The sequence below is a fragment of the Stegostoma tigrinum genome, chromosome 4 (genome assembly GCF_030684315.1).
Source record: "Stegostoma tigrinum isolate sSteTig4 chromosome 4, sSteTig4.hap1, whole genome shotgun sequence".
Taxonomy (NCBI): Eukaryota; Metazoa; Chordata; class Chondrichthyes; order Orectolobiformes; family Stegostomatidae; genus Stegostoma; species Stegostoma tigrinum.
Genome location: NC_081357.1, coordinates 74,053,140 through 74,080,447, shown reverse-complemented (window position 1 = coordinate 74,080,447; position 27,308 = coordinate 74,053,140). Strand labels below are relative to the sequence as shown.

General features: G+C 41.2%; 1 protein-coding gene across 1 annotated transcript in view; it reads left to right on the top strand.

Moving 5' to 3' along the window:
• gcfc2 (GC-rich sequence DNA-binding factor 2) overlaps window positions 1-27,308 on the top strand; it is a 51,430-nt gene that overhangs the window by 689 nt on the left and 23,433 nt on the right. The window contains exons 2-10 of the mRNA XM_048530472.2: window positions 4,649-4,759; window positions 5,795-5,950; window positions 7,731-7,955; window positions 11,476-11,576; window positions 14,034-14,152; window positions 19,850-20,036; window positions 22,877-23,000; window positions 23,456-23,537; window positions 23,627-23,742. Coding sequence (XP_048386429.1) covers window positions 4,649-4,759; window positions 5,795-5,950; window positions 7,731-7,955; window positions 11,476-11,576; window positions 14,034-14,152; window positions 19,850-20,036; window positions 22,877-23,000; window positions 23,456-23,537; window positions 23,627-23,742 — 1,221 coding nt within the window. The remainder of the gene's footprint in view (window positions 1-4,648; window positions 4,760-5,794; window positions 5,951-7,730; window positions 7,956-11,475; window positions 11,577-14,033; window positions 14,153-19,849; window positions 20,037-22,876; window positions 23,001-23,455; window positions 23,538-23,626; window positions 23,743-27,308) is intronic.

Below are 27,308 nucleotides of genomic sequence, written 5' to 3'. Positions count from 1 at the left end.
CCTGCAACCTAACGCCTTTCTCCTCAGTCAACCACACAATCTTTATGTCATCCGTAACTTCTTATCCACCCCACATTCTCATTTTTGTCACTTATGAATATCACATACAATGAGGGACACAGCACATCCCTGTCGTATGCTACTGGGTCCCAATCTCACAAACAGTGTTGCACTACCATACTGTGTCTCCTGTCACTTCAGTAATTCTAGATCCAACTTGCCAAGTTAACTTGAATCCCATGAGTTTTTACGTTTTTTACCAGTTTCCCATATGGTATTATTCTAATGAATTTGAGAATAAACTTTCAGTGCAGTAATTGGCCAACTTGGATTTTTCTGAGATAATAAAATGTGAGGCTGGATGAACACAGCAGGCCAAGCAGCATCTCAGGAGCACAAAAGCTGACGTTTCCGGATTTTTCTGATTTACTTTTGTAGATAGGAAATATCTGGGCAATTTTCTACATTGGGTAGATGTCAAAGTTGTACCTGTGCTGGAACAACTTGACTAGGTATGCGGCAAGTTCAGCAGCCAAATGTTCAGAATTCTATTGCTGTCATATTCTCAAGGCCCAAAACCTTGACTGTATCCAAGGCCTTCAACCATTTCTTGCTGTCGTATGAAGTGAGTTGAATTGGCTGAAGTTTGGTATCTGTAATGCTGGGCACCTCAGAAGGAGGCCAAGATAGATTACCCACTCAGCGTTTCAGGATCAGGTTTTACCCATTTTAATACATACTTTTGAAACTCCTGTAAATTTTTAGGGATTCGTTTGTTGAAGGAATATGCTTAGATAATGAGTATTTATAAATTGTAGAAATTGTATAAAACCAGACACATTCAAATGGAAATCAGTGAAGCTTGACAGTTCACTGCAGTCTTAGATAATGAATTCCACAGATTCATGACTCGTTGTGAGAAGTAATTCTTCTTATCTCTTTTAATTCTGCTACTCCTTAAAACTCATTGTTGTACATTGTCTCACACGAGTAAACTACTTTTGATCTTCTTCATCAGTTACCTTAAGTGTCGTATATACCTCAATTAGATCTCTCATTCTATTGGAGAGGTTGATTAAAAACACACAATATTTGAAAAACCTGGGTCAGGCAGCATCCGAAATAGAAACAATTAACTTTCTTAATACTTCAAGGTGATAATCTGTTGACAGCTTTGTGGAATTGCAATCCAAATACCAGTGCCCTATCTACCTGAATTCTCCAGAACTCAAATTGGCTCATTTTTTCTACTGATCAAAACCTTCTGATACAGAATGGGCAATATACAGAGATCTGAACAGGAAATTTCTGTGCCTGGGCATACACCATCAGGAGTATTCTATAAAGAATACAGCAAGTGATAATGTCAAGACAAGTATGGAGAATGCTTGAGAAACTCCAGTTCAGCAGCGTCTGTGGAGAGAGAAAGAGAGTTAATGTTTCATCTGGTATGAATTCTTCGGCATTCTTCCTTGGCAATTGAAAGGCAGGTAGTTTCCTGTTAAAGTTTCACATGAGGAGAAGCATGAAACGGACTGGAGCCTGGGACAGCTGGGAGATGGTGAGTCAGTGCTAATGGAGACAGAGGTCAAGTTTGCATGTGACAGCACACCGCATTGTGTGTGGATTACAGAATCCCAATGACTCCATTTGACCCATCAAGTCTGCACTGACCCTCTGAAGACCATCCCACCCAGTACCCTCTCCCCAGAGACAGAGGATTCACCTATCTTGCACATCCTGGATAGTACAAGGCATTTTAGTATGGCCAATTCACCTAATCTGCATATTTTCAGACTGTGGCAGGAAACCAGAACAGCAAGAGGAAACCCATGCAGGCATGGGGCAAATGTGCAGATTCCACAGAGCTGGTCACCTAAAACTAGAATTGAACCTGGATCCCTGGCACTGTAAGGTAGCAATGCTAACCTCTGAGCCACCATGCCGAGCCTTCAGGACTGCAGAATGCAGCGAGGGGCATATATTTGAGGAGATAACAAAGTGTGGAGCTAGAGGAACACAGCAGGCCAGGCTGCATCAGAGTAGCAGGAAATTTGATGTTTCGGGTTGGCACCCTTTTTCAGAAATATACCTGAGGAGCGTTGTCTGTCTCGGAAATGCCTGTAATCCTGGTTGGGTTAAAATGAAGAGTGGGAAGAACGATTGGAATTTGTGAGGGGTAACGTGGAACCAGAGGCAGACACTGAGGAAGATAGTGTGGCTGTGAAAGTGCATTTTGGTTAACACTTTATCCCAAACCAGAAGAGAGATAGAAAGCAAAGAATGTGAATAAGCCAAAAGATTAGAACTGAAATCCCAATGGAGACAAAAGCAGAACTTCAAGATAGACATTCCTGGAAGAGAAGCCATGATGTGGAGGTGCTGTGTCGGTCTGGGGTGGACAAGGTTAGAAGTCATGCAACACCAGGTTATAGTCTTAACAGGGTTATTTGAAATTACAAGCTTTCAGAGTGCTGTTCCCTTCTCAGGTGGAATGCTCTGAAAGCTTGTGGTTTCAAATAAACCCATTAGACGATAACCCGGTGCTGTGTGACTTCTGTCTAAGAAGAGAAGCGGCAGTGAATTAAACATTCAAATAAAAGCAAACTACAGCAAATGTTGGAAATCTGAATCAAACAGGGAGAATGTTGGAGAAACTCAGCAGGTTTGGCAGCATCTGTGGAAAGAGAAACAAAGTTAATGTTTAAAGTCTGCCATTATTTCTTCTGAACTGTGACAGCATAGCTCTGGATAAGATACTGAAGATCTAATAGTGCTAAATTCAGAAATAATGCTCCTCTAGCAATAGCAATAGCTCAGTAAATACCTCAAGGTTTTTTGCAGCATGGTGGGTATTCCAGAAGTTGGGAACTGGGCAACTGAATGCATTGCTACCAGTGATGGAACAATCAAAATTGGAGGTGTACAAAAGGCCAGAATTAGAGCAGCACAAATATCTGTTTTATGGGACTGGCGAGTTAGGGAGAGCAAGCTATGCAAGAATTTGAAAAGCAAGATGAGAATTCATAAAGCAAGACTTTCACATTTATAGAGGATGTCCTGTGTGAGATCCGAGAGGCGTAGATTGGAATAATTGAGTCTTGAGGTAACAATGGCCTGAATGAGGATTTCATTAAGGGGATTTGAGAGACTGAGTGAAGTCAGGTGATGTTGTGGAGGTGAAGATAGACAGTCTTTAGTGCTGGTGCGATTTGTGATATTGGAATCTTATTTTGTGGTCAGGTGTGATACTGAGGTTGCAAATGGCCTAGTTAAATTTCAGCCTGTGGTCAAGGTGAGAGATGGTGTCAGTAGCTATGGAACAGAGAGTTTAAAGAAGCTGGGATTGAAATCAAATGTTGAAGAATTATCTGGAAGAAATTTTTAGTCAAGCCTTAGAGGCCAGATAACTTCCCTGGAGACTGTGGGAGTCAAAGAGAGTTTGTGCCAAGTTAGAACTGTGTGTCATCTGTATGTACTTAAAAACTATTGCTGTGTTTACTGATGTTGTTTGGAGAAGCACTTAGATGAGAGAGAGGGCCAAGGATAGATCATTGCGGGTAACAGTGCAGGGTTAGGAAGAAAATCCATTGCAAGTGACACTTTGGCTCTGATTACTCAGATAAGAATGGAAGCAAGTGAGCTAAATCCCAGTCCAGCTAGACAACAGGGAGAAATGTAGTGGAATGAGTTGGTTAGCAGTGATAGAGTGTGGACAAGTCAAGATGAGGAAGGAAAGTTTACATTTGTTGTGACCATTTGGATTGAAACCTGTCTTCGAGTCACTTGGTCAAAAGTATTTAATCAAACTTTGGATTGAATGATTCAGTTTGAACTTCTATAAACATGTGAATTAGGAACAGGAGTAGGCCCCTTGGCCCTTCGAGCCTGCTCAGCCATTTGATAAGGTCATAGTCAGTTTTATCATCAAGTCCACGTTCCTGCCTACTCCTAAATATGTCTCCAAATCGCTGTCATCACCCCAGCAATTACTTAATCAGATTCAGTTCGAGTTTGGGCCACTGTCTAGCTTAATTTGAATTTGGAGATATGAGAGGCTTTGCTTTTGGGTTACAGTAGTGACCATAAATAATTTTAAAATAGTCCTAAGTAATTCTTCTCTTCCATATAAATGGAATTTACATGTGGCATTATTTTGTTTCTAGTGTCATGTGAGAATGTGTTTGCCTAATGAAAGCCAATGAATCAAAAGAATAACTTAGTTGCAGAGTTTTAAGTGGTTGTTCTGTAAATCTCCCTGGTGTGTCAGTGTCCAACATTGACCAGAAATTGAATATGGTCTTACCCATTTGCAATATAATACAACATCAGCAACTTGAACACAAAACAATTTTGAACAGCCAGAAGTATTAAATGGTCTAAGAGTAAGAATCCAAAGTAGTTGATAAGAGGGAATGAAAGGCACTTACTGAATTTTATTGTTGTAATTGAATTCAGTCTTCTGCTTCACTGTCAGGCATCTGTTTTTACTGATCCTGATTATTTTAGTTTTGTATCTTTTTCCCTATCGATATCAGGGTTTATGATGAGGAGAATCTGCGAATTGCTTTGTCTGGCTATCTCACTCCCTTCTAATTTATAAACTGTCTATATAAACTTATAATATGTATTATTTTTCTGAATGTAGAGGATGGAGAAGAATTTAAGGTAAAGAAAACTGGAAACACCATTTTATTTTCGTCACATTGGAAAAAGGAAAAGCAGAATAATATTGAACAAGCTGAGGATATATCTAAAGGTAAACTTTATCAGGATTGCTAAAAGAATTTGTAATTGTTATATGCATTTGAACACCAGTGAAAATGTTTAATAAATAATATTTTCATGTTGGTGTTTCTTATCAGATTATGTCAGGTGTTTGAACTTCTATAGTTCAGTGAAATGTTCTATATTTTATGACACTTTTGCACTCCTCAGTACACCACACTCAAAATAAACCTCATGACCGTGTTTTTAATGAGAGTAATCAGAGCTTGCTAATAGTTCATAACAATGCTGTTGCGACATATACACATACGTTTCTTTTCTCACATTTTTGTTTCCTCACCTCTCTCTTTTGCTAACTGTTGTTTAGATACAATTCTGTGGATACTGGTTGTTCTTTACCTGCTAATTACCCAAATGTGAATCTTCACATTAACAGCTGCTTGCAAGTTCAGTCCTGCAGCTGTCTCTGATCCTTAGTCGTCTGATGTTTATCTGTACATGTTAATTCCAGCAAGAGCACAAACTCTTATCTATTTTTCCCCTTCTCTTGGGGAACCTTTAGTTTCCCATTCCTTTTTCCCTCTGTCAATGCCTTGGCCAAGAGAGTTAACTTGCCAACCAATGAATAGCTTTTTCTGCTGTAGTATACATTGTTTTGTTCAAAATTTGTTGTTCATTCATTTGTCCCAGTGAGGGCAAAATTAAAACTTTGGCAACAAGTCTGTCTTTTTTGTAATAAAGTTCTGTTTCGTCAAGTAGCCTGTATTCTAAAATTGTTGCTCTGGTCACTACAAAGTCAGAGTACAAATAGTGCTCCTACTTCTGTCCTGTCCTTCAGATTGGAATGGAACTTTCCTCAGTGTACAATATAAGGAAAACTGATTGTTTGAAGATTTATTCTGTTCAGTTAAGTTTGCAGATAGAGGAGAAAGTATAGTGTGAAAGTGAGGTGTGACGTGTTGAAAAATACAATGCTGTTTGAAAAAAAATCGACAGGCTTTGGCTATCCTTGTGAGTCACATGCTGATTTATGGTTACTGATAAATGTCATGTTCTCTTTGCCTAGATGAGAATATTTTTCATGATTCCACACCAAGAGATTTTCGAAAAGGAAGCAGTTCAGATGAGGAGACATTGGAAATTCATACAGGAAATGAAGAAACTAATTCAACAGTTAATGAAACTGAGACAGCCATGATATATCAGCGCAGAATGGAACCAGGTTTGGAATTTTAAAGACTGCTAATAAAGTTGAATGTTTATTGGCTATTTTGGTTTGTTACAGTAAAAGATGGGAATAGGACAGTAATTGCTGCTCTTGGATGCACATGAGTAGTGTTTATACAGCTGGACCTTTTGTCGTTTATTTCTCTACGGCTGGTCTGTTCATTGCTCACATGCACTTGTTTGCAGCAGTGTTCATTTCCACAGCATTTATAAGCAACATAAGGAAGTAGTTGCCCTGCTTCATAGAATACAAGCCTAAAGCACTGAAGCAGGCTACTTAGCCCCTTGTGTCTGTGCCACTTACAAAAACCCATCCTAGTCTCAAGTTTCTCTTCTAGATTGACAAGTTGCCCTTTTCAAGTATACACTAAATTTCCTTTAAAATATTGCTGTTGAATCAAATTCCAAAAGCTTTTTAGGTATCAAATTCAAAACGTGACTTACTATGCTTAAAAAAGGGTTAATTTGCTTACTTGATATTTGTTGTCGATTATTTAAAATTTGAGATCTCTGATTACTGACTTCCCTGCCAGTGGAAACAGTTTCCCTGCATCAACTCTAAGAAACTCCATCATAATTTTTAACCTGTCTAGCAAATCTCCTTGAAATCATTTCCTTTCTAAGGAGAAAAATCCAAGCTTCTCTACTTCACATCATCCCTAGTATCTATCAGGCAGCACTTTGCATAGAGTACAGTTTTGCCTCTGCTAAAAAAGGTGGAAGCACTGAACAAAGTCAGAAAATATTTACTACGGTGATCTTCATGAGGTGTGTGGGCCATCAGCAGCAACAGGCTGTAAATTTATAGCCTGTTATTTCTCTTACTCTACTACCGAGTTAAGGGATTGATCCTTCTTCAATGAAGGAGGACATCCCGTTGCCAGCATTAGGCAAATATAAAAATGAACTGCCAACCTGGTGAAGTTGCAACACATAATTACAGGCTAAACAGTAGAAGCAGCATGTTATGATTGAAGCTAATTGAGCCCACATTCAACAGATGAGATCAAGTACTACCACATTCAGTCCATGGCCTTGCTCCTTGCTGCCATTGTAATTGCCTCAACTTCCGCTAAACTTTGAGATCTCTGTATTCTTTGTGTTCTGGACTCTTATGGTTCCCTTCTTAGCTTTATTCCATAATTGAAGACTATGGTATTGTCATCTAAGCCCTTACCTCTGGATTTATCTCTCTATAAATACCTTACTGTCTCTCCACCCTTTCTATCCTGCTTAAAATTACCTCTTCGACTCAGCATTTGATTACTTCTTCAAATGGTTCTTACTTTGGCTCAGAGTCAGTAATATTTTGATATGAGCCAGTGAAGATCCTGGGATGCCTTACTATGTTAAAGGTACTATATAATGCAAGCTTTTATTCTATAATCTTGTTGAATGGCGCATCCCTTCTCACTGTAAAATATGGGAGAAAATAAATTAATTTAATGTTCTCTGTTGGGATTGGTGAGTACTTTTTGCTATAGCTTAGGCCAAATGACAATAATTGACAAAATAAATGATAATTTCTGAAAGATACAACTAGTGGAATATGGTCGAAGTTATTGCATTCCATTAATGAATAAAACATGTTTTAGCGGAAGGAGTGTAGTTAAGGGTGCCATTATGGTTTTAACAGTGTAGATTTGTGTCCAAAGTATGATCCAAAGGAATTATGTCCTGTTTGTACGTTTTTCACTTTAAAGTATTTTAGTTTGAACAGGGAGACGGCAGCTTTCGTTTTGCTTCATCTTCATTCTGTTTTCTGTTCGTTGCAGGTGTGATTCCAAGTACTAGGTACATCCATGCTGCTCGTAAACAGCGTCAGATGGCCAGAGCCCAAGCTGACTTCGTTCCTCTTCATTCGTTCGGAAGAGATAGTATTTTGCCATCAAAATCGAATGAAGAAGACCCCAGTGACGATGAGCTTGATAATCATGAAAGGAGAATAGAATTCACCAAGCAACTGAAAACACAGAGAGAGAGAATGACAGAAGAAATTGGTAAGACTTGGGTTACAAATGATGTCATGTCTTCAAGTGGTAAGGGTTGGTGAGCAATGGAAGAACTTGCATTTCTATAATGTATTTCACAATCATACAGTGTCCCAAAGTGATTCATGACCTTTTGAAGTTTACCTGCTGACATAGTAAAGGGAAATGTTGCAACTAAATTGTACACATAAAGAGTCCATCAACAGCAGTGAGTTGTATAACCACATAATCCCTGATTTCTCTTAATTTTCCTGCTTTATTAATTGTTTTATCAATCAAACTTAACACAGACCATGGTCTAATGGTTGAAAAAAAATTGTACTGCATGTATTGGTAAGCTTCAAGAAGAACAGAAAATGCTGAAAATACTCAGTAGGTTGTGGCAGCATCTGTAGAGAAAGGATGTTTCAAGACTGTGACTTTTTATCAGAACTAGGAAGAGTTAGAAGGTGGATATTGGTACAGCAGAAAGGGAGCACAAGGGGATCAATTTCATGGTCTGACAAGGAGAGTATCTAAGGTTTTGGAGTAGAATTGTCACTCGGGTTATGGTTGGCTGGCCGAGCTGCTTTTTTGTTTCACACACGTTTCGTTGCCCTGCTGGGTTACATCCTCAGTGTAGCCTCCGATGAAGTGTCGGTGTGTTTTTCCCGCCTGGTTTTTAATCTCTGGAGTCTGTTGAGCTGGATTGTCTCACTCCGGTTTTCCTTCGTAGTGGAATGTATATGGGGTCAAGTTCAATATGTTTATTAATAGCATGCTTCGTGGAGTGCCAGGCTTCTAGGAATTCCCTGGCCTGTCTCTGCCCAGCTTGTCCCAGGAGCTTGGTGTTGTCCCACTTGAAGTGGTGGTTCTCCTTGTCCATGTGGATTGAGATGAGTGAGTATTGGTCATGTCTTTTTGTAGCCAGTTGGTGTTCGTGTACCCTTGTTGTTAGTTTCCTTCCTGTTTGTCCGATGTAGTGTTTCTCACAGTCTCTACAGGGGATCTTGTAGATGACATTGGTCCTATTTGTGGCGGGGAGTGGGTCTTTTGTTTGGGTGAGCAGTTGTTGTAGGATTGACACGGGCTTGTGTGCCACTGATGGCCAGCGGTCGTAGAAGTCTTGTGGTTAGTTCCAATGTGTTCCTGATGTCGTGTAGTGTGATGAGTGTGTTGGGGCGTGTAGTATCTTCCTGACCTGGTTTGTGTCTGCATCTCCTGATGCAGTTTATTGGATATCCATTATTCTGCTTCCTCTTGGAGTACTTCTGTGTTGCCGCAGTGTGTGTTGTTGCCCTTTTAAATAGTGTTCGCATGCAACTTCGTTTGTGTGCGCTGGGATTGTTACTGTTCAAGTTCAAACAAAGCTGCGTGCGAGCAATACAGAACTACTCCAAGAGGAAGCAGAATCCCTCTTCCAGGTTTTCAAGGAGAATGGATATCCAAAATACTGGGTCAGAAGATGTCTACACGAACAACATGAGGAAGATACTACAAGCTTTGACACACTCATCCCACTACCCTACATCAGGAACACATCGGAACTCACCACAAGACTCCTATGACGGTTAGTCATCAGAGTGGCACACAAGCCTATGTCAACCCTACGACTACTGCTCACTAGAACTAAAGACTCACTCCTCGCCATGAACAGGACCAGTGACATCTACAAGATCCCCTGTAGAGACTGAGAAACACTACATCGGACAAACAGGAAGGAAACTAACAACAAGAGTACATGAACACCAACTGGCTACAAAAAGACACGACCTATGCTCACTCATCTCAATCCTAAGGAGAACCACCATTTTGACTGGGACAACACCAGAATCCTGGGACAAGCTAGGCAGAGACAGGCACGAAAATTCCTAGAAACCTGGCACTCCACGAAGCACGCTATTAATAAACACATTGAACTCGACCCCATATACATTCCACTACGAGGGAAAATTGGAAGTGAGACAATCCAGCTCACAGACTCCAGAGTTTATAAACTAGGTAGGAAAACACACCGAAGCCCTTCCAGAGGCTGCACTGAGGATGTTACCAAGCATGGTAATGAAACGTCTGCGAAACAAGAAACCAGCTTGGCGAACCAACCAAGGAGAGAGTGGGTAAGAGCAGAAGTATGGGAAATGTATTAAATATGGTCGAGAACCTTGCTGGCTAAGGGAGGGAACAGAACCTTTGTTTAAGGAGGAAAGAAGACCTCAAAAGTATTGTGGTGGAAGGTGGCATCATTAAAACAGATCCGACAGCTAAAGGAACTGGAGAATCAGTTGGTGTCGTCATAGATGTGGTGAAACATAATTGAGGTCGTTCGTTCATCTTTCTGCATGACAATAGACTCCTCATTCTGTAGTCTAACTTCGTCAGTGTGTTTTGTAATGTCAGATTTAACCCTCTGGATATGGCATTTATGGATTGATAATTCTTCATGCTCAGGATGGCGTACTGTGCTGGGGATATTGTTCACAGCTAGTTGCTGCATCTGACAGACCATATTGGGGGAGCAAAGTGGGAGCAAGTCATGAATTTCTTGAAGACCTCAGCAGGTCTGGCAGCATCTGTGGAGAGAAAACAGTATCAATGTTTTAGGCCTAGTGACCCTTCTTTAGAATTATCTCCACAGATGCTGCCAGACTTGCTGAGTTTCTTTGGTAATTTCTGTTTTTTTTAACTAATGTCTGGCAACTGCAATTCTTTGGTTTGTTTGGCAGCAAATTATATCTCGTCAAATCTGGTCAATTCCTGAGAAGGTCAGTAAAATTGTTGGATGTTGGGTTTAAATATCTAGCTGCTGGTTAGGACCTCAGTGCTTATTTGATCTAGAAATATTTTATGGTGACTTTCGATAATGTGAGCAATATTTCTCAGATCAAATTGACATTATTTGTGAATTGTTTTTCAGAATGTGCTTGATTATGGAAGATCATGTTTGTTGTCCACTTCTGGAGTCATTGAGAAGGGGCCATTGGTGCTTCTCGAATCATCACGTTTGTTGTGGCAGTGGTACTTGCACTGTGGTGTTAGGCAGGGAATTCCAAGACATTGAGCCAGTGTTAAGAAAGGAACAGGGCATATGACCAGTTCAGGATAGCTTGTGTCTTGGAGATGATGTGTACCCACTACATCATTACTCTTCTGCATGGAGGAGGTCACAGTGAGGGGGGCTGCTGTTCAACTAATTTTGCTGCAAAACATGCTGTGCCTAGTGCCGAAAGAATGTAATTAAGGCAATCCATATTCAATCAGATGATGGGGGATACCAATAAACAGTGTTTTATCCTGAATGTTGTCAAAGTTCTTGAATGTTGAATTTGTTTTCCTGTCTATATTTTCCACCCATAATATTTATGCCAAGCCATCTGTTTTGTCTTTTTTTGTCAGCCTTATTTGTGTGTGATTGGGCACTCTGAATTAGGGGAAACAGGGACGGAGCAGGAAAGTGGAGTTGATATGCAGATATAGCCATGATGTTATTACTCATGGTTTAATTAGTTGTATTCTTCTTAACTGTAGTAATCAATAACCTTGACAATTTCAGGTGTAAATGAAAGTGACGATGAGAGTTTAAAAAACGAAGAGGAGGATGATGATCAGAAACTGTGGGAACAGCAACAAATCAAAAGAGTCACAGTGTTTACTGTAAGGTTTGCAATTGTATTCTGCAGCTAATTAGAATGGAATGGATTAGTTAAAGCATCTTCCTTAGCTTATGCGACTGTATGTTAATCCCAAATTAAGATAAGCGTGGTGAAATGATATTCATCTTTGTAACTCTAGCATATGGCACACTAATCTACTCAAATCTTGTCATTACAATGAAATAAACAATTTGACAGATTAAAAAAGGTACAGGTCCTTTATAGTTTTTTAAATTTGGGAGCCAGAATATGTGGGGCTTACCAAGATTCATTAGAATCTCTACAGTGCATTGAGTCTGCACTGACCTTCTGAAGAGCATCATACCCTATCCCCTGAACCCCACATTTACCATATTTAACCTACCTAATCTGCATAATCCCTGGATACTGCAAGAGAATTTAGCATGGCCAAACCACCTAGCCTGCACATCTTTGGATTGTTGGAGGAAATCGAAGCATCCGAAGTAAATCCAGGTAGACATGGGTAGAACGTGCAGACTCCACACTGATAGTCACCTGAGGCTGAAATTGAACCGGGGTTCCTGGCGCTGTGAGGCAGCAGTGATAACCACTGTGCTACCATACCACCCTGCCATCCTAATACGGATTCCATCTTTATAGAGGTCATTATTTGAATCTTCTGAGGCTAATCTTCTGTATTTGTTGTCCAGCAGCATAGTTGAGATCAGGCGTCAAAATTTGTAGATCACGTGAATGCCTGATGCAGGTGAATCCAACACCTTTATGATTTCAGACATCCTTTGAGTGTGTTAGCTGTTGCTGAGTTGGAAGCACTCTCACCTCTGTCAGAAGATTCTCGTTCAAGTCCGAGTTAAAGTACAACAATGAAGACAGACACTCCAGTGCAAGACTGAGGGAATGGCAAACTGTCAGAAGTGCCATTTTTCAGATTAACTGTTAAACTGAGACTTTACCTGCCTGAGTAGATGACTGTAAAGATTCCCATGTCATCAATTGGAAGAAGAGCAATGGAGTTATCTCCATTATCCTGACTTTTTTATCCTGACCAACCAATAGCATTGAAACTGATTATCTGACCTTATCAATTGCTAATTGTCAGAGCTTACTGTGTGCAATTTGGCCGCCATGTTTCTACATTACAACATTGATATTTCAAAAGTACTTCATTAGTTGTAAAGTGCTTGGAGATTGTCACAGAGGGCACTATATAAATACAAGTTATTTTTAAAATGGAATAACATAGAAATAGAGCCAAATTTTCTGAATTGTAGAGTTCTTGTCTCAGGCATGAAAACCAGGATTCACAGGCTTTTATATGAATCACTATGACCTTTCAGTCACTGAATTTGGATGGACTGAAGTGATACACATACACAAGTGACACAGATACTCCAGTGAGGTAACAGCAGAAAAAGATAGGTTCAAGTTGGTATTGCTGAGCTGAGCACTTGCGCTTCAGCATGCCAAAGCTTACTTTGAGTATGTCTGGCTCCTTTCTCCACGTCTTTTTAAAGCTGAATTACATGAAACTTCAATATATTAGAAAATGGATCTAAAGAGTGTCACAAGTTGAGATTTCCTAGGGGATACACCTTCAGACTTTCCTAGGAAATGTTGTCATGAGTACACTATTGCTTTCCAGAAATGTCTGCATTCTACATGAGGAAATGCTACTTATGCAGTGGTCTTTACTTTGTCACCTGTAGTTGATGGTTCCTCCTGTGTAGCTGCAGCTGAAGTCACAAGGGTTTCACGCTCCACTGCTTTCCTTTTATATTGGGTTTTGTATGTAATGTATAAAGTTATTAATGTTTCATTTTCTCAAACTACTGAATTGTGGAATTTCAAATACCGGTAAAATTCTGGTGCATCAGTGACAAAGTTGCTGAATTACTCGAATGGCCATGACCACGACCACCTGCTTTGCATCAGGGCCATATTACAGCTGTATGTTGTTTTGAGATGTTCGTTTTCTTTTGGCTTTGTCAGCTTTTTTGTTAAGTTGCTAGTCATCTTTCCAAGTATAACTGTTAGAGTGGAGGAGGGTGATGGTCCACTGGTATTGTTGCTAAACTATTATTTCAGATACCCAAGTAATGTTTGAATCACATCATGGCAGATGGTGGAATTTGAATTCAATTAAAATCTGCAAAGAAGAATCAAATGATGACCATGAAACCATTGTGAATTATCATGAAAAATTCCCACGTGGTTCATTAATGTCCTTTAAGGAAGAAAACTGCTGATCCTACCTGGTTTGGCCTATATGTATCTCCAGACCCACAGCAATTGATGCTGGGCATTAGGGATGGGCAATAAATGCTGGCCTTGTCAGCAATGCCCACACTTGTGAATGAATAAAATGAATTTTTTTTTATTTACACACATTATATTGTAATTCATTTGTTTAAAATATCATTTTAATAATGTATCTCTCACACCTTACTTTTTGAATGAACTTGAATTATTTTCTCAGACACCAGATATTGAGACAGCCAGTCAGCCAAGTGCACTCATTAAGAGAACAGAGTTGGAAGTCTGGAGAAAATTGCCACCAATCAACTTGGAAACTGTCAAAAAGCGATTGATCACTAGGTATGTTCGTTCTGCTTTTTGATTTGTAGTTGACCTTTTTTGGTTCAATCACTCATATTTTTGCACCCTTCACTCTGTAAAAACCTTTTGTAAATTTTGAATTACAATAAATGATCATAAAGGATTGGACACAAACTCCTTTCCTTCAGCATTCGTCTACACCTCCTACCTCTTCCACACTATGACAGCTTGCTTGCACACATTAACATTTGTGCCCAAACTTTTAGTAACTCAATTGAAAGGTCATTTTCTATGTATAAACCTAGATAGGGAGTCTTGTAGGTTGCTTACGGAAGGCAGCATTACAGTAGTGTTTTCGTTCTGCTGACATACAAACCTGTGAAATTTGAACAAAGGTCGATAATATCTGGAAACAAGCACTCTTGTTGATCTTAGGCATCCAATCCCAGAGGTGCTGAGATCAGTGATAATACTCTAGTCAGCCAAGACAGATCATAAATCTGACTTGAATTCTAGGTTCTGCTTTTGATTTGTATGGTGTCTTCCAAAACCACTGTAACTTAATAGGTTTCACAGCCAGTGGACTTTAAATGTAACCGCTGTTGAAGAGATTGTGATATTAAATTATACAGAGCAAGATCCCAAAACAACAGTGAGGTAATGACGAGATAATTTGATTTGCTTTTGTTGGTTGACATATAAATATTGGCTGACTCTGATGCAGGCATACGCTATGTTACTATAAAATGCATGTGCACAGATTTTTGGGGGCATGTGGTTGGGGAGATCAAGACTGGGTGGGAGGGGATGAGATTGGGATGGGGCTGGGGGAGATGTGAAAGAGAGAGAGAAATCAGGAGGATGCTGGAGGAGGCGTGGGAGATGGGGATCTGGGCGAGATTGTGACGATTCCAGAACAGATCTGGGAAAGGAGAGAGAAGGAAAAAGGTCGGCCAACTCCAGGGCCCTCCTTGTGCCGCCACCTACCAGGTCCTGAGCTCTCCATGTTGGCTCGCCCCTTGCCCTCCGGCTTCTGAACTCTCAAAAATCAGGGCCACAGTCATGAAAGGTGGATCATATGGGTTAAACACAGGGAACTGGAACCAGTTTAGTTTGGGAAAGCTGTTTGGCATGGTCAGGTTGGACGGAAGGATCTGTTTCTGTGCTTTTTGTACAAGAGCGTTATGAAAGAAAACGTGCCAGTAAGCCACATGAAGATCACACGTCTACGCTCAAATCCTAAGAAATGTCTAAAAAGAGGAAAGCGAGGTGGGGAGGTGAGATGGTCAAATGGTGTTGAAATTGAATTCCAGAACTTGGGGCAAAGGAATTGAAGCCCTGGCCACTTTGAATGGAGTGATTTCACACACAGATGCTCACGAGGGCAGAACTAGATGACTGTGGATATCTTATGGAGATGGTAGAGAAATTAGAGATCAGGATGATGAGAACCATGAAAGGATTTTAAAACAATTTTAATGCTAAGACAGTATTTGAATGAGGACTGATGTAAGTCATTGAAAAATTAGTGATGAATAAACATTAGCAACTGAGAGGAGAAAGTAGCAGACCAATGAGAAATGCATGCGAATAATCAAATATAGAGGTAATCATACATAGAGGAATAAATGTGTCAGCAGCACTTGAGATGTGACAGGAGGGAGAGGGAAGGATTTGGTAGCTAGGGAATGGAGTTTGAAGTGGAGACCGAAAACAGGGGCGTATCTTTTCACAAATTTAATTGGAGGAAATTTCGGCTTGTCCACTACTAGGTGTTGGATAACCAGTCTGATAACTTACCAGCATTGAAGGAATCGAGAAAAATGGTGATAAGGTGGATCTGAATGTCATCGCCATAAATGTGAAAACAAACACTGTGCTTTCAAATGACATTGCCACCTGAAGTAATGGTGTGGGATCAAGAAGAGAAACCAATGCAAGTCATTCCCTGATTACAATTAGAGTGATGAAATTGGAACCAGGTGCGAGCAATCCCATTCAGCTGGACAACAGTAAGAAGGCTGGGCGAAGCAGTCACCCCTGCCGAAAGATTTAGCAATTCAAGAAGGCTGAAGGTGGATAGTTTACCTTTTTGAGATGAGCCATTTTGATAGTATAGCAGAGGTGGAAACCTGATTGAAAGGATTCAGTCACCGGAGTTGCAGTAGAAATGGAAATGTTTTTGGGAGGTAACAATACTTTCAAGGAATTTCAAAAAGGAAGGGGTGTTGGAGATGAGATGGCAGTTGGCAAGGACACTAATGTCAAGGGTATTTCTTTCAGGCGATGACAAAGATAATGACGGTGGTGGCAGATTTAAAGGAAAAACAGACACCACCTAGAGAGAGGACTGTTAACAATACTGGCTAACACAGGGACCAGGAGGGGGAAAGTTGGGTGATCACCTGTTTAATGGGAAAAGTGTTGAGAAAGCAGGAATCGAGTGTCTTGGACAAAATTGAGGAGTGAATCAGTACCAAGTGCTTAAAAGACAGGAGGTTGGATTTCATTCTATTGCACATAGAATTCAGGAACAAAATCATATTCCTGCAATCTTTAAATCAAAGTGAGTGGATATATAGACAAAGTCAAGGAGCAAAGTTGGAACAATAAATTTTGAAAAATGTGCAAACAGAAATTGTTGGAGAAACATGGCAATCTGGCAGCTGCTGTGGATAGAGAAACAGAGTTAACGTTTCAAGTCCCAATGGCCCTTCTTCACTTTTGAGGGGGTGATCACTGGACTTGAAATGTCAACTCTGTTTCTCTCCACAGTTGCTACCAGACCTGCTGATCTTCTCTATCAGTTTCTGCTTTTATGTGTTTCAAATCTCCGGAGTTCACCCTTTCTTTGTTTTATTTTAGATAATAATTTGTGATTGGGTTTAACCAGGAACTGGACAAATTCCTGCAAGCAAATAGGATTCAGAATTGTTACATTTAGAAATATATCAAAGATGTCTTGAGGTCCACTCTTGCCTTGTATTGTTTGTTCAACTTAATCAATAGAGTTTTCCTAACTTTTCTCAAGATAACCCATCTACCCAATTGTATCTACTTTTTCTACCTTCTTGTAGATGCCATCCATCAGACCCCTGGCTCTTGTTAATTTCTCATTGCCTCTGACTGCTGCTCCAACCAACCCATGCAATCCAACAGGATTAGCAACCAAACACACTTCCTGCCGGCATAGTCATCAGGAACATTAAAATTCTCCCAGTGGAGACTATTTAAGGAACAGTTGTTGCGAGTGATGAATAAATATGTCTCTCTGAGACAGGCAAGAAGGGGTAAGATAAAGGAACCTTGGATGACGAGAGCGGTAGAGCTTCTCGTCAAAAGGAAGAAGGTAGCTTACATAAGGTGGAGGAAGCTAGGGTCAAGCTCAGCTCTAGAGGATTACAGGCAGGCGAGGAAAGAGCTCAAAAATGGTCTGAGGAGAGCCAGGAGGGGGCACAAGAAAGACTTGGCAGACGGATTAGGGAGAACACAAAGGCATTTTACACGTACATGAGGAATAAGAGAATGGTCAAAGAAAGAGTTGGGCCGATCAGGGATAGCATAGGGAACTTGTGTGTGGAGTCTGAGGAGGTAGGGGAAGCCCTAAATGAGTTTTTTGCTTCTGTCTTTATGAAAGAAACAAACTTTGTAGTGAGTGAAAACTTTGAAGAGCAGGTGTGCATGCTGGAATGGATAGAGATAGAGGAAGCTGATGTGCTGAAAATTTTGTCAAACATTAAGATTGACAAGTCGCCAGGCCCGGACCAGATTTGTCCTCGGCTGCTTTGGGAAACGAGAAATGCAATTGCTTCGCCACTTGCGAAGATCTTTGCATCCTCGCTCTCCACTGGAGTCGTACCTGAGGACTGGAGAGAGGCAAATGTAATTCCTCTCTTCAAGAAAGGAAATAGGGAAATCCCCGGCAATTACAGACCAGTAAGTCTCACGTCTGTCGTCTGCAAGGTGTTAGAAAGGATTCTGACGGATAGGATTTATGACCATCTGGAAGATCATGGCTTGATTAAAGGCAGTCAACACGGCTTTGTGAGGGGCAAGTCATGCCTCACAAACCTTATTGAATTCTTTGAGGGGATGTGACTAGAAAAGTTGATGAGGGTCGAGCTGTGGATGTAGTGTATATGGACTTCAATAAGGCATTTGATAAAGTTCCCATGGTAGGCTCATTCAGAAGATCAGGAGGAATGGGATACAGGGGAACTCGGCTGTCTGGATACAGAATTGGCTGGCTGACAGAAGACAGCGAGTGTTAGTCGAAGGAAAATATTCTGCCTGGAAGTCAGTGGTGAGTGGTGTTAAACAGGGCTCTGTCCTTGGGCCTCTACTGTTTGTAATTTTTATTAATGACTTGGATGAGGGGATTGAAGGATGGGTCAGCAAGTTTGCAGACGACACAAAGGTTGGAGGTGTCGTTGACAGTATAGAGGGCTGTTGTAGGCTGCAGCGGGACATTGACAGGATGCAGAGATGGGCTGAGAGGTGGCAGACGGAGTTCAATCTGGATAAATGCGAGGTGATGCATTTTGGAAGGTCGAATTTGAAAGCTGACTACAGGATTAAGGATAGGATTCTTGGCAGTGTGGAGGAACAGAGGGATCTTGGCGTGCAGATACATAGATCCCTTAAAATGGCCACCCAAGTGGACAGGGTTGTTAAGAAATCATATGGTGTTTTGGCTTTCATTAACAGGGGGATTGAGTTTAAGAGTCGTGAGATCTTGTTGCAGCTCTATAAAACTTTGGTTAGACCGCACTTGGAATACTGCGTCCAGTTCTGGTCGCCCTATTATAGGAAAGATGTGGATGCTTTGGAGAGGGTTCAGAGAAGGTTTACCAGGATGCTGCCTGGACTGGAGGGCTTATCTTATGAAGAGAGGTTGACTGAGCTCAGACTCTTTTCATTGGAGAAAAGGAGGAGGAGAGGGGACCTAATTGAGGTATACAAGATAATGAGAGGCATAGATAGAGTTGATAGCCAGAGACTATTTCCCAGGGCAGAAAAGGCTAACACGAGGGCTCATAGTTTTAAGCTGGTTGGAGGAAAGTATAGAGGGGATGTCAGAGGCGGGTTCTTTACACAGAGAGTTGTGAGAGCATGGAATACGTTGCCAGCAGCAGTTGTGGAAGCAAGGTCATTGGGGACATTTAAGAGACTGCGGGACATGCATATGGTCACAGAAATTTGAGGGTGCACACATGAGGATCAATGGTCGGCACATCGTGGGCTGAAGGGCCTGTTCTGTGCTGTACTGTTCTATGTTCTATCTCCCACAGCTGACAGGTAGAGCATATCAGTCTACTCAGACCATCTCTACACCTTAATCTACAGAATCCTGGGAACCCCTTCAGTATTTCTAGCTTCAGTCCATTCTTTCCACAAAGATATCATAACCTTAATTTTATGAGATTAAACCAAATCTTAACCCTACATGTATGTAGACTCGAATAGGATGTCTTGCAGTGGGAAAAGCAAATTATTCTTTTTTTTATTTTTAGTAACTTCTGCTTTGCCCTTGGAATTATTTTTTCTTCAAAATACATCGTTTCTATAGACATGTAAAGATAACCTATGAATTTAGAACAGAAACAGCTAATAATGTGAAATTCATGCTTAAAATGACCTTTTTTCTATCAGTTGCTGATTGGTGTGTGTTTGTTTTTTTTCCCTGTCTTTAGCTCTTCAGTAATGCTTATTAATGATTCAGCATCTTTTCTTCAGACTGGAGTCGCTGCAAGAAGTTTACCGCTCACATCAGCGAGAACATGAAAAGATCCAGGTGATGGCTGAATCTTCACAACATACAATTGAACACTTGGAAGCCACTTCTGACTCTGGTCACCGTTATAAATTTTATCAAGAAATGCGAAGCTATGTTCAAAATCTGACCAACTGCTTCAGTGAAAAGGTACGAGCAGTAAACCGGACTGCCTAACTTCTGTTAAACAGTAATATTGTTGTTTTTTCATTGGACAAAATCAGGGCAAAATTTTGGAAAAATCCAAATTGATTGGTGTCTTAAAATGTTCAATCACGTTTGGTTGCTTAAACTGAACATAGCAATTTTACTTAATTAATTAAACACAGCAATGCACATGTCTGCTATTTCATAATTAGAAATTCAAGGTGAATGCACAGATAGAATTAGAATTAGAATTAGAATTAGAAGAGGAAATTGCTTAACTAGATCTACATCCTTGCATATCGTTAAATTACTAAAGGCCAGTTTCAGCTTTAACATTGCTCGTAATAGGGGTAGAATGTTTTAAACCATTTGTGGTTGATACAAAAGAAGTTTTTTACCTTAATCATATCTCTGACAAAAGAGTAATGCAGATGTTGGGGAAACAGTTGATTAACTAAATATTTTAAGTTGGGGTTTTAGTATTATTCTAAAAATGAACTTTTGGTTGTGTGTTTAATTTGACAAAAGATATGATATTTGGAGAGAATACTTGCTGTGGTTGCTATTTGTGATGACATCTGTAAATATATTTATATCATACTTGGCAATCTGAACAATTACTCCCTCCCATCATAGCATTTAACATAATATTAAAATTATTTCAGAAATAAATTGATGAACGTTGCTAGGAGCAATTAATTAATCAATGTTGATAGTGTTGACTGTTTCTGCTCCACTCCATTCGCATTCTCAGCTTTGTAGCTATTGGGAGGCGAAATTGGGGTGCCTGGCAAGTTGGAGAGAAAAGAAGATGGATGGAGAGGAGAGTATAGGTGGGGAGGTAGGGAGGGGATAGGTCAGTCCAGGGAAGACGGACAAGTCAAGGAGGTGGGATGGGGTTAGTAGGTAGGAAATGGAGGTGCGGCTTGAGGTGGGAGGAAGGGATGGGTGAGAGAAAGAACCGGTTAGGGAGGCGGAGACAGGCTGGGCTGGTTTTGGGATGCAGTGGGTGGAGGGAACGAGCTGGGCTGGTTGTGTGATGCAGTGGGGGGAGGGTCTCTCCCCATTCCCCTCTCTGATGAAGGGTCTCGGCCTGAAACGTCAGCTTTTATGCTCCTGAGATGCTGCTTGGTCTGCTGTGTTCATCCAGCTTCACACTTTGTTATCTTGGATTCTCCAGCATCTGCAGTTCCCATTATCTCTGCTTGGCAAGTATGTTGTATTTACTGAAAAGCAATATTAATATCAGGTTATCTGCAGGAAAACTTAAGTTTCTTACCCTGAATCTACCTTTTCCTTGGCTCAAAATGTCGTGTCTTTAACTTCTCATTAAGTTTACTGTCCTTTATAACTTCAGTAATTTGGACATGGCTGCACAGAATCACCTATTTAAATTTAAATCCAGTGTTTCATGAAAACTGAAATCCTCTTCATGGATTAAGAAATGGCTTTGTGCTAACTAACTTAATATAATATGGTGGGTTTTGTGGAAATTAGATTTCATATTGGTTTTTTAACGTGAGCTTATCTGTACATAAGTAAGATGAGCTGTTGCCTCTGCTGTATGCATTGTCTCCAGCAAAATAATAGGTGGACAATTTTCTTCCAGATGTTTCCTTTTTAAAACTGAACTGACAGAATTTACGCAAAAGCTGTTAGGTGTGACTTCTCTATATTTTCGCCTCTATGATGGAAAAGCTGATCTTTTGCATTTGTTTCCGCTCCCAACATGCCTGAATTTGGGCAGTTCCATGATAGGGCTTGAAGCAGGATTTGGTTATTTTGTTATGTTTTTGGATAGATATAGTAAGTATTCAGATTGGAAGAAGTAAATCAGTTAATTGGACTAGAAAATAATGTTTTCTGCGTGCAATTTGTCGACCCACCTCATCTGCATAATTTCAGTGCCATTATGACACTTCTAACAGTGACCTTTCTGGTTCACTGACCTTCAGAGAAGGTAATCTGCCTCACTTCCCACCCAGATAGGCACATGCTTGACTCCAAATTCACAGAAATCTGGTTGACTCTCAAATTTGCACTGGAGTGGCTTAGCAAGGTCTTGATAATAGGGCAGCACTATGAAAATGCCCAAACTATGGATACACCTATACCACATTAATACAGAGTTTTAAGGAAGTGTAATTAAGATAGGATTGTCTGTTTCATTTTATGAAAGGTGAACGTCACATAGGCCATGTCAGTAGCTGTAGGAATGAAGGACATGTCTTTGTCGTGCTGACTTCCACGGCCATCATCTCTCTGGCTGACTCATCAGGAGTTATTCTTGGGAGGAGACAGTTAATATCTCAATTTTGACATCCATGAAGTTAGTGTAGATTTCTTGTGAGGTTGTATTTTGCGAGATTGATCTTTAGAAATGCAACAGGATGCTTTGCAGGTATTATTTGGTAGAAAACTCCTAAAGAGGATATTGGAATCACTCACAAACTGTCTTTAGTGATTTTTTTTAGCCTTATTCTGTACAAAATTTTATGTGCAAATAAGTTTTTGTTAGTTTTAGCCTAGTTTTCTGTCTCTTGGAGCCAACAGAACAATGTAATCAGCATCCCACATGGTTTTTGTGCAAAATATAGTTGTTCAGGGGTTGTTGCTGGTTTTTTTGGCACACAAACTGTATCTCACCATTTGAAATGGTGCAGGAGTTACCTTATAATAGACTCCATTTACTTGTTGGAATTGTCTTTTGCTAAAAAGATATTTTAAAAAGTTGAACAATAACTTGCGTATCCTGACATTCAGTAGTGCAACAATTTAAAGCAAATATGCATTGTATGTTGCATTGCTGCCTTCAAAACATTAATGTAAATTATTTCTTTTAGATATCTGTCATTAATGAACTAGAATCTGAAATGCATCAGCTATTGGCACAGCAGGCAAGAAATCTTTTGCAACGCAGACAGGATGATGTTCAAGATGAGTCAACTGATGTTTCACAAATTTCAAGTTAGTGTATTTATTGATGGTTAATCTGATTCCTGGCTCTGTTAATCTCTTTGAACTGATCTTTCCGTCAGTCTTTACGATTAGAGTTTAATTGGGGTAGTAAGTCTCAGTATGTTTTAGCTAAACCATTTAATTTTTACTGTGATGTCAGTTTATGTATTTGCAACAACTTATGAACATTTCCGTACAATTGAAATTTGGGAGATAACATTTAAATTTGAGGCACAAACCTACATTTATATTTTAATACTATGCCTTTATTTAATATAATACAGAAGTAGAGTTTGGCACTTACAGCAGTTTAATGTGAAAAATTGCATTTTGAAATGCATTATTAATTAAAACATACGGCCTGGGGTATGTCACAGAAAGTAGTTATTATGTTTATAAGTTATTGAGGTGCCTCAATAATTCATTATGCTGAAGTGATGACATATAATGGCCTATTTCTGTAGAAAAAGCTGATACCAACAGTGTGAGTGACATGGACCGTGCCAAAGCAAAACAGCAGCGAATTGAAAAACGAGAGGCAAGAAGGTAATGAAACAGGATGTCCACGCATGCTTTCAATGTCATTGGTAAAGTATTTATTGAAGCAGCATTAATTTTAACTTTTTCCAACATAGGGCACACAGGGAGCAGTTACGAAAAGCAGCTGGCAAGGAAACAGACCATCACAAAGGCCTGTCCAGTGATGATGAAGTAGCCCCAGTTGATATGTGTGATTTTCACGAGAAAGAAGGTATAGCTACATTCCACTTTCTCCTTCCCTGCAGTCATCTTGTGCTGCAAAATCTGGTGGATAACTTAGACTCCCTTAAATAGTCATTGCAGTAAAACGAGGTTGTTGACTTGTTTGCCGAGCTGGCTTGTTTTCATTCGGACATTTCTCACTGAGCTAGGTAACGTCATCGGTGAGGCCTCTGACGGAGCAATGTTGTTCTACTCTGCTTGAAATTTATACTGTGTCGTCTGTTGTGGTGAGTTGTGTCATTTCTGACCACTAAGAATCATGGTAGCACACAAGCCCACAGCCGCTTGACAACAAGTACTCACAAGGATTAAAGACCCTATACCCACAACATGCAGAAGCAACATAGTTTACAAAATACCATGCACCGACTGTCACAAACATTACATCGGACAGACAGGAAGGAAAGTAGCCATCAGAATACACGAATATCAGAATACACGAATATCAGCTAGCAGCAAACCAACACGATGAACTTTCCCTAATATCAGTACGTTTGGACAATGAAGGTCATCAGTTTAACTGGGACAATGTAACCATAGCACCCAAGCCAAACACAGACATGCACAGGAATTTCTAGGGGCACAGTTCTCAACCTGTAATGCAATCAACAAACGTATAGAATTTGAACCCCATATAGCAGAAATGATAACTCACTATAACAGACCGGACAGTATAAATTCCAAGCGCAGTGGAACAACATTGTTTCATCGGAGGCCTCATTGGTGATGTTACCTAGCATGATGACGAAATGCCTGAACGAAAACAAGCCAGCTCAGCGAGCAAGTCAATAACCTTTCACACAACCTGAGCTACAAATCTTTGCAAAAACCTTAAATTTCAGTAAAATCTTCTGTTTGCATCAAAATATTTTATGTATGTAACTGAAGGATGTTTCTTAAAAAAAAAGCCTTCTGAAGTGGCACCTTGTAGTGGTTTTTGGTGTTCATATAGGCAAAACGTGTAAATACATAGATGTAACAGTTCTGCCAAGTCAACCTTGTACCTGAAATTCTTTTGAACTTTGGGGGAAATTTCACATCAAGGCAGTGGACTTCGCAAACCATCGGAAATATGCAACAGTTTTATCGTGATCTTATAGTCAACCTCTTGCTTAATATTTGATAGTATTTATCAGCAGGAAATGTGAAATATTAATGATCTTTTTCTTTGCTGAATAATCCACTATATATTTTAGTATTTATGTTCTGTACAAAAATATTTTAGTAAATTATAATCTTGTTTTATACCTTCTTTTTCATGTGTAGATGGTCACTCATTAGGCCATGACTTGTTTTAGGAACATTGTATACTGTACTTCCATTGTAGGATTACTTCACACAAATTCCTAATTTCAGTTGCTGAAGAAGTAAATATTAACTCCTGTCTCAGCTGCAAAATTTTGTGCTGACGGTGAAGTACTTTGTTTTTAAACTGATATGTATTGTCTGATATGTATTGTATACAGTTGAAATATGAGTATTGAGAGTTGAATTCTGTAGAAATATTGGTGCAGGAATGGGCCATTGGATCTTTCAAGTCTGTTTTGCCATTTGGTGTGTGATCACGGCTGACTGTCAATCTCAGTTAACAAAATGTGAGGCTGGATGAACACAGCAGGCCAAGCAGCATCTCAGGAGCACAAAAGCTGACGTTTCGGGCCTAGACCCTTCATCAGAGAGGGGGATGGGGAGAGGGAACTGGAATAAATAGGGAGAGAGGGGGAGGCGGACCGAAGATGGAGAGGAAAAAAAGATAGGTGGAGAGAGTATAGGTGGGGAGGTAGGGAGGGGATAGGTCAGCCCAGGGAAGACGGACAGGTCAAGGAGGTGGGATGAGGTTAGTAGGTAGGAGATGGAGGTGCGGCTTGGGGTGGGAGGAAGGGATGGGTGAGAGGAAGAACAGGTTAGGGAGGCAGAGACAGGTTGGACTGGTTTTGGGATGCAGTGGGTGGAGGGGAAGAGCTGGGCTGGTTGTGTGGTGCCGTGGCGGGAGGGGACGAACTGGGCTGGTTTAGGGATGCGGTGGTGGAAGGGGAGATTTTGAAGCTGGTGAAGTCCACATTGATACCTTTAGGCTGCAGGGTTCCCAAGCGGAATATGAGTTGCTGTTCCTGCAACCTTCGGGTGGCATCATTGTGGCACTGCAGGAGGCCCATGATGGACATGCCATCTAAAAAATGGGAGGGGGAGTGGAAATGGTTTGCGACTGGGAGGTGCAGTTGTTTGTTGCGAACCGAGCGGAGGTGTTCTGCAAAGCGGTCCCCAAGCCTCCACTTGGTTTCCCCAATGTAGAGGAAGCCACACCGGGTACAGTGGATGCAGTATACCACATTGGCAGATGTGCAGGTGAACCTCTGCTTAATGTGGAATGTCATCTTGGGGCCTGGGATGGGGGTGAGGGAGGAGGTGTGGGGGCAAGTGTAGCACTTCCTGCGGTTGCAGGGGAAGGTGCCGGGTGTGGTGGGGTTGGAGGGCAGTGTGGAGCGAACAAGGGAGTCACGGAGAGAGTGTTCTCTCCGGAAAGCAGACAGGGGTGGGGATGGAAAAATGTCTTGGGTGGTGGGGGCGGATTGTAGATGGCGGAAGTGTCGGAGGATGATGCGTTGTATCCGGAGGTTGGTAGGGTGGTGTGTGAGAACGAGAGGTATCCTCTTTGGGCGGTTGTGGCGGGGGCGGGGTGTGAGGGATGTGTTGCGGGAAATACGGGAGATGCAGTCAAGGGCGTTCTCGATCACTGTGGGGGGAAAGTTGCGGTCCTTGAAGAACTTGGACATCTGGGATGTGCGGGAGTGGAATGTCTTATCGTGGGAGCAGATGCGGCGGAGGCGGAGGAATTGGGAATAGGGGATGGAATTTTTGCAGGAGGGTGGGTGGCAGGAGGTGTATTCTAGGTAGCTGTGGGAGTCGGTTGGCTTGAAATGGACATCAGTTACAAGCTGGCTGCCTGAGATGGAGACTGAGAGATCCAGGAAGGTGAGGGATGTGCTGGAGATGGTCCAGGTGAACTGAAGGTTGGGGTGGAAGGTGTTGGTGAAGTGGATGAACTGTTCGAGCTCCTCTGGGGAGCAAGAGGCGGCGCCGATACAGTCATCAATGTACTGAAGGAAGAGGTGGGGTTTGGGGCCTGTGTAGGTGCGGAAGAGGGACTGTTCCACGTAACCTACAAAGAGGCAGGCATAGCTGGGGCCCATGCGGGTGCCCATGGCCACCCCCTTAGTCTGTAGGAAGTGGGAGGAGTCAAAAGAGAAGTTGTTGAGGGTGAGGACGAGTTCGGCTAGGCGGATGAGGGTGTCATGGAGGGGTCTGGTCGGGCCTGCGGGACTGGAAGAAGCGGAGGGCCTTGAGGCCATCTGCATGCGGAATGCAGGTGTATAGGGACTGGACGTCCATGGTGAAGGTGAGGTGTTGGGGGCCAGGGAATTGGAAGTCCTGGAGGAGGTGGAGGGCGTGGGTGGTGTCACGGATGTAGGTAGGGAGTTCCTGGACCAAAGGGGAGATTTCCATTTTCTCCCCTTTGGTCCAGGAACTCCCTACCTACCCTCATCCGCCTAGCCG